The sequence below is a fragment of the Neltuma alba genome, unplaced genomic scaffold, assembly GCF_004799145.2.
Source record: "Neltuma alba isolate B1F8T4 unplaced genomic scaffold, ASM479914v2 tig00011820_pilon, whole genome shotgun sequence".
NCBI classification, from domain to species: domain Eukaryota; kingdom Viridiplantae; phylum Streptophyta; class Magnoliopsida; order Fabales; family Fabaceae; genus Neltuma; species Neltuma alba.
Genome location: NW_021636434.1, coordinates 274,224 through 280,773, shown reverse-complemented (window position 1 = coordinate 280,773; position 6,550 = coordinate 274,224). Strand labels below are relative to the sequence as shown.

At 37.9% G+C, this 6,550-nt stretch overlaps 1 protein-coding gene across 1 annotated transcript; it reads right to left on the bottom strand.

The window, feature by feature from the left end:
• Window positions 1-3,196: 3,196 nt before the first annotated feature.
• Window positions 3,197-6,550, bottom strand: LOC114718223 (pentatricopeptide repeat-containing protein At1g73710). The gene has a single exon (XM_028903487.1). The coding sequence runs from the start codon at window positions 6,439-6,441 to the stop codon at window positions 3,511-3,513; it is 2,931 nt and encodes a 976-aa protein (XP_028759320.1). The 5' UTR covers window positions 6,442-6,550; the 3' UTR covers window positions 3,197-3,510.

Below are 6,550 nucleotides of genomic sequence, written 5' to 3'. Positions count from 1 at the left end.
AATTAATATTTAACCATATCTTCTTCCCGTCTTCCTTTTTTAATTCAAACCTAGACAAAAAAAAAAAGATTTTTTTTTTCATTTCCACCAGAATATAATTGCCCTATATATGCAAATATATTTGTATTATATATGTATATCTATAAAGCCCTTGCAGTCCAATTACTCTGGCACTTGTCCGCAATCTGCATGAAAAAGAAATTCAGAATCAGCAGAATATTGAAAGATGAATAATTAAAAATATTACGCATAATATGTACAAGCAAATAGACCAATTAAATTAAAGAGTTGAAGGATTTAGACTAAGATTAAATATTATATAATAAAAATGAACAAAAAATACAGTGAAAATTAACGTTGTGCCGGTTCTTAATTAGTTACTATGTCATTGGATGCTTAAAGAAGCTCATCAGAAGTGATATGGGAAAAAAAACATTGAAGCCATGTTTTCCTAATGAAAAAGGGTACACACACACACATATTGGCATTTTGGTGCCATTACGGATATATTGATATTAGAACCGACCTGAGTCTGTGTAGGTTGTTGCCCAAAAACACTCGGTTATTGATGTTTTGAGAATCCATATAGTAGAGGGGCTTTCTAACAAAGGATATATATCCGATGATCTTGATAAAGAAATAATCTTGTTCAGGTATATGATAGGCTTGCTTTGAACCTTCTTATTGGTGAAGAGGTTTTTACAGAGAGAGGCTACTAAGATACTCGATGTATGGTTTCCTTTGGAACCTAACGAGTATGAATAGTAGACTAATGGTTTAACCAGGCTTGATGTTTTTTACTCATTCACTCTTTCTTTTTTTTTGGACTGTCCCCCTCCTGAATCGGAACAGCAGCAAACTTCACAACCGGTTCCAGGCTCCAGTCATTCGCAGGAGAAAAATAAAATTTCCCCTGCTCATAGGCCTGACAATGGCGGTGCATCATCAACTCAGGGATAGCGTTTAAAAACACTTATAAAAGCATGTTTCATATAACTCGAGACAAAACTCCTCTCGTATACTTACCTCACATCCTGTAAATCATAATTAAAAAGTTACATAGGCCCTCAAACTGTCAAGTTTCGCGTCAGTCACTTTTCACTTAAGTTTAGGGCTGATAGTATACTGATCTATTATAATACTGACGTAAAGCCGGCCAATTCAGCTGTTAGCGGTGGTCGAATACCAAAGTCTCACCTCCTTATGACTAGGGAGATAATGTTCTCCCGTGACAATGATAGGTTGCCGTTGGAGAAGACCGCCTATGATGGAGGAAAAAAGTATTTTTAGTGCCGTTCCTCTGCCTGAAGAAACTTTTGCAGTTAGTATCCCAGCGGCAGAGGATGAAGTTTCATCATATAAGGTCACCTTAAGGCTGGTTAAAAGGCTTGAGTTTCGTCAGTTGGGTTAATACTTGGATAAGGAGTTTATGAGAGACATTTGGCAAGGATTGCACACGGTGTTCAAAGAAAATTCAGCCAAGTGTACAAGACACAGCCTCTATCCTTCACTTCCTTGCTTCATACATGTTGATCACCTTTCTGGAAATCCCAAAATTGCGATAGAAGAATTTCAATTCAGTTTTAAGCCTACCTGTCTGGGTCTGTCCTTATGTCTGGAATGCCCTGTATCTTCTCCAAGCCAAATATCGGTTTTTGATTTTCTGTCCGTGCGTATTAACGATTTTAGATTGGGAGCATTTGAATCTTTCAGGGATAACGTTGCGAAGGAACTGATTGGGTTAAGGGTGAATGTGACTTACCGTGAAACTAGCAAGACATTAGAGATTCTGGGGTTATCAGACGCTCATACGAGGGATATCAGCTTTACTCGTTATTACCGTGGGGCCCGGAAGGAGCCAAAGGAAGTCACAATTGCTAGTTATGAATTGTGGGGGAGGAGGGGCACTGACCAGTAGGTTAATTAGGCTGTGTTATTCCTTTTTGTTTGCCTTTTATCTATTAACACTTCTTCACACATGCTTGGTTTATACATCTGTACACACTTGCACTTTCTGCACTGTGAGTGAATATGATTTGCTCTGATTTTATTGCATTGAGGTCAGTGCAACGTGTGAGTGTGGGGGAGGATCTAGTAAAGATATTTTAAGAAAAACAATACGTATTTATTATAAATAACTAACTTCATTAATTTTTTTAATCTACTCAAATTAGTCAACTAACTCTTAGAGAAACCCATCCCTGTCCCATCTTGGTAAACAGGAACTGGACAGGATTTTGTCTCCGTGTCTCATCCCATTTCAATTTTTTTTCACAAACCATTGTAATTTTTGAGCCTGAATTTTTTTTTATGTTGTAATTCTTTTTATTGGCCTTTTGAAGATACAAACACTAAAAACAATATTGTAAAAAAAACCACAAAAGAAATGCTACATAATGGTTTTCATGAATTAGATGGAGTTTTTGATAACATTGCAATTTAAGATCTAAAAATCACTGTAAAAAATTATTATTGTTAATAAATGAATTGAATAATCAAATAATAATTATTAATAGCTAAATTTTTTTTTAAAAAAAATCTCATCTCAAAATTTTTTTTTCCTCATCCTGAATTGATCAAGACTGCAATGGGATAGTCGGTACAAGACAAATTAAACACCCCCAGCCATAACTACTTGAGATTCTAAGGACCTAAAGAACCTTCATCAGACTCGTCTTAAGTTTTAGTTTCAGATTATTCTTTTGTTCAGTGAGCGTCTCATCTCATGGCTAACCAGCTCAGCAAGGTCCTGCCTGTTAATTGACCCCCCAAAAAACACAAAAAGGTCCTGCCTGTTAACCGCTCTATAGGCATTTATGATAGCCTTAAAAAGCGATTCCCGCGGCTCCATTTCTCCGTATTTAAATTGGTTGTATACCGCTTCACATCTTCGACCATACTAGCTTTTCCATAACAGCTTACCAGATTAATACGTATTATTCAGATTGAAAATACCTATACAATAGACTTCTTCATTCTGTGTCAAAATTTTAAATCAAGACATTATAATGCAAAATTCTAAGCTTTTTCTTATGAATTCTTCAAAATAGTTTTAAGATTAAACATTTTTAAATATTAATATTTTTAACGTATAATCTACATGGCAACTAAAAGAAAAGCAAATATGAAATGCAATATAAAACTTGGAATATCATTGCCGATTGTGAAGTAAGTAACAGTGAGGAACTCAAGAAGCTAAATTAACTGCACACAAGTACAGCTCACGGTCTACAAAGACAGCCTTTGATATATTGAATAGCAAAAATTTTACAACATAAAGGAAAAGTATACTTCAAGAGTTTCTGTATCCTCCCAAAAATAGAAGCTTTGAAGAAAGCAAAATGCAAAAAACAGCACAGCAAATAGACTCATAAGATATCAGACTCCATTACATGGATAGTTAGAAGCTTTAAACGTCGAACCTCTCCCATATATACAGTTCTGATGCCTAAAGAAACCCACCTCTGTACAGTATGCATAAATGAACTTGTTATACAGCTACTTGAAATTTTAAAGGCTTAAAGAAGATTCATCAGATTCTTCTTCAGTTTCAGTTTCAGTTTCAGAACATTCTTCTTTGTTCAACGTAAGACTCATCTCTTGGCTAACCAACTCAGAAAGGTCCTGCCGGTTGGCCATTCTATAGGCATCTATGATAGCCTTCAAAAGCGATTCACTCGACTCAATTTCTCCATATTTTACTTGGCTGTATATTCGCTTCACACCTTCAACCATGCCAGCTTTTCCATAACAAACTACCAGATTAATATGTGTTACAATGTCCGGTTCCACTTCCTTGTCCAGAATTTTCATGTATACATTTAATGCCTTGTCAACATCTCCAGCTGAACCATAACAATAGATGGCCACATTATATGCAAAAGAATCAAGAACAGCACCAGATTCTATGAATACTTGAGCAGATTCTTGTGCCAAAGCATGCATACCCACCATGGAGTATAAAGCAGCAATGGCTGCTTGTTGAGCATAAGGTTTTCCATCCCTATAGGATGACTCTAACTGTGTTACCGCTTCAATCGGAAACCCTCCCTTCTTCAAAACAGTGAATAACACTTTAAAAGTTCCTTCATTTGGTGAAAAATTCTGAGATATCATCTGATGCATTAGCTCACCACATTCACGAAGTTTCCCATTGCTGGCATAGCACACCAGTACCTTATTATATGAAACACAGTCATTGAGTAAACCCAATAGTCTCATCTCTTCTGCAATTTCAATGGCATCATCAAGCATGCCGATGTTTTTATAAAGATACATCATCGTAGCATATGAAACACCATCTGCCCAACCCTTTTCTCTCAAGTTCCCAAAAACCAGCTTGGCTTCAGATACCATGCCAAGATCTGCAAAGAGACCAATCATACTATTGCATGCAACAATATCAAGACCACCTTCCAAGTCCTTCATTCTTTCGTAGATGGCTTTTGCTCCTTCCAAGCTACCAATCTTGCAATAAGCCTTCAGCAAGGATGTCAACACAATTAAATTTGCTGATATTCCAGACTCTTCCATCTTTTGGAAGTATTTGAGTGCCTCTTCAAGACTACCATATTCTGCAAACCCATTTATTAAAGATCCATACACAACTTCATTTGGTTTTATTCCAACTTGCAGCATTTCCTGGTATACACTGACAGCATCTGAAAGCTGACCGAGGCGTGCATAGCATCCAATAACAGCTGAGAAGGTTTGACAAGGTGGCTTAATTTTCATTCCCAGCATTTCAGTCAATAGCTCTCTTGCTTGGTCCACTAAATCAGCACCAGATAACATTTGGATGATGGAATTATAAGTGCATTCATCAGGCCAAGTCCCCTGATTTCTCATTCCCTTGAAAAGAGAAACAGCCTTGTCATAAAGTTTTGCTGTGCCATATGCTTTGATCATGACATTGTATTCTGCAATGTCCCTTCCCTGTCCCGCAATGTCTCGTTTCCTGAAAAAAATGTTCTCTGCTTCAGCCCAAAGTCCTTGTTCAGCAAAAACATCCATAATTGCAACACATATCTTAGACGATGGCCCTCCATTTACTTGGCAATTATGAAGCAGGTCTTTTGCCTTGTCAAGTGCTCCTTCCTTTATATACATCTTGATAATACCGGGAAGGGAATGCTCATCTAGGGAAACACGAGAATTTTCCATTTCATCCATTAAAGCCTCCACAGCTTGAACCATATTTCGCTCACATAATGCCCCCAGAAGAGCTCTGTAAGTCACATCATCTGGGAAGAGTCCGGCCTCTCTGATCCTCCTATAACAACTGAGAGCTGCATCAATATTCCCCAAATTAACATACAAAGACAACAAGATGTTATAAGTTTTAGTATCAGGCGATATACCCCTTTCTTCCATTTTACCAAGCAAAGATTCAGCTTCCAACAAATCACCATGACTTCCACAAATATAGATCATAGTATTAAAAGTGATTGTATCCATGGCCACCCCAGATTTTAACATATCAGCAAACACATCGGCAGCATCCTTTAGCCGCCCGGCCTTGCCATACAAATCAATCAAGGTGTTATAAGTGGAAGTGAGCCGAGGTTTTCCTGGAGGCTTCTCGGTATTTGATGAAGCCACAATACTGGAAGCAGGAATTCTCCCACCTGTCTTGAAGAGTTCAGTAGAAAGAAAATGCTTAAAACTAAGGGAGATTGATCCAGATCCATTCACAGTATCAGTTAAAGAATCTTCTAAATCAGCAATATCTATTTCAACTCTCCCAGCACACCAACTCTTGTAGAATTCATCTGCTATATCAAATTCTCCTGCATCCTTCAAGACCTTAACAACCGTACTCATGGTAACCTCATCTGGGAAATATCCCCTCAGTCTCATATGTTTAACCCACAAAAGGGCTTCTTTTACTAGACCCGCTTTACCATACACATCAACAAGCGTGCTATAAGTGTTGTTCGTGGGCAAAATGCTACTTTTTGCCATTTCTATCCAACAAAGCCTCAATTCATCCCATCTGTGAGCTTTTCCAAGAGCTCTAAGCACAACGTTATAGTGAATCACATTGGGGACATACTCTTTCTGAGACTTGAACCACTCAAAAACCCGAATCAGTCGTTCCCAGCTTCTTTGTTCTTTAAGAATAACTGTCTGCTCTTTTGGACTCAGATTCTCACCAAACGTATCAAGGGTATTTTCTACATCATCCCCCAACTCCAATGACCGCAGAATCGAAGGCAATACACCTCCATATTTCTTCTTCTTCTTCTTCCTCCTACCGGCAATGGAAGAAGACGACGCTGGTAAAGCTTGAATATTTGAACGGAGATTAAAGCCAGATTGCGACCTCCTAGCATTAGGCGGGGGGAATTGAAATAATCGCCTGAGAGATTTTGAGGAGACATTACTAATGAAGTTGGAATATAAAGAAGAATTTACACAGACCATATCTACGGATGACATCGATTCCGGGACAGATTCAGAAAGACACCAATGAAACTGAAGGATGATAAACAGAAAAGGAGGTGACGAACCTGCAGAAAGATATTAAGTGATGGCGGGAGAGAGAGGG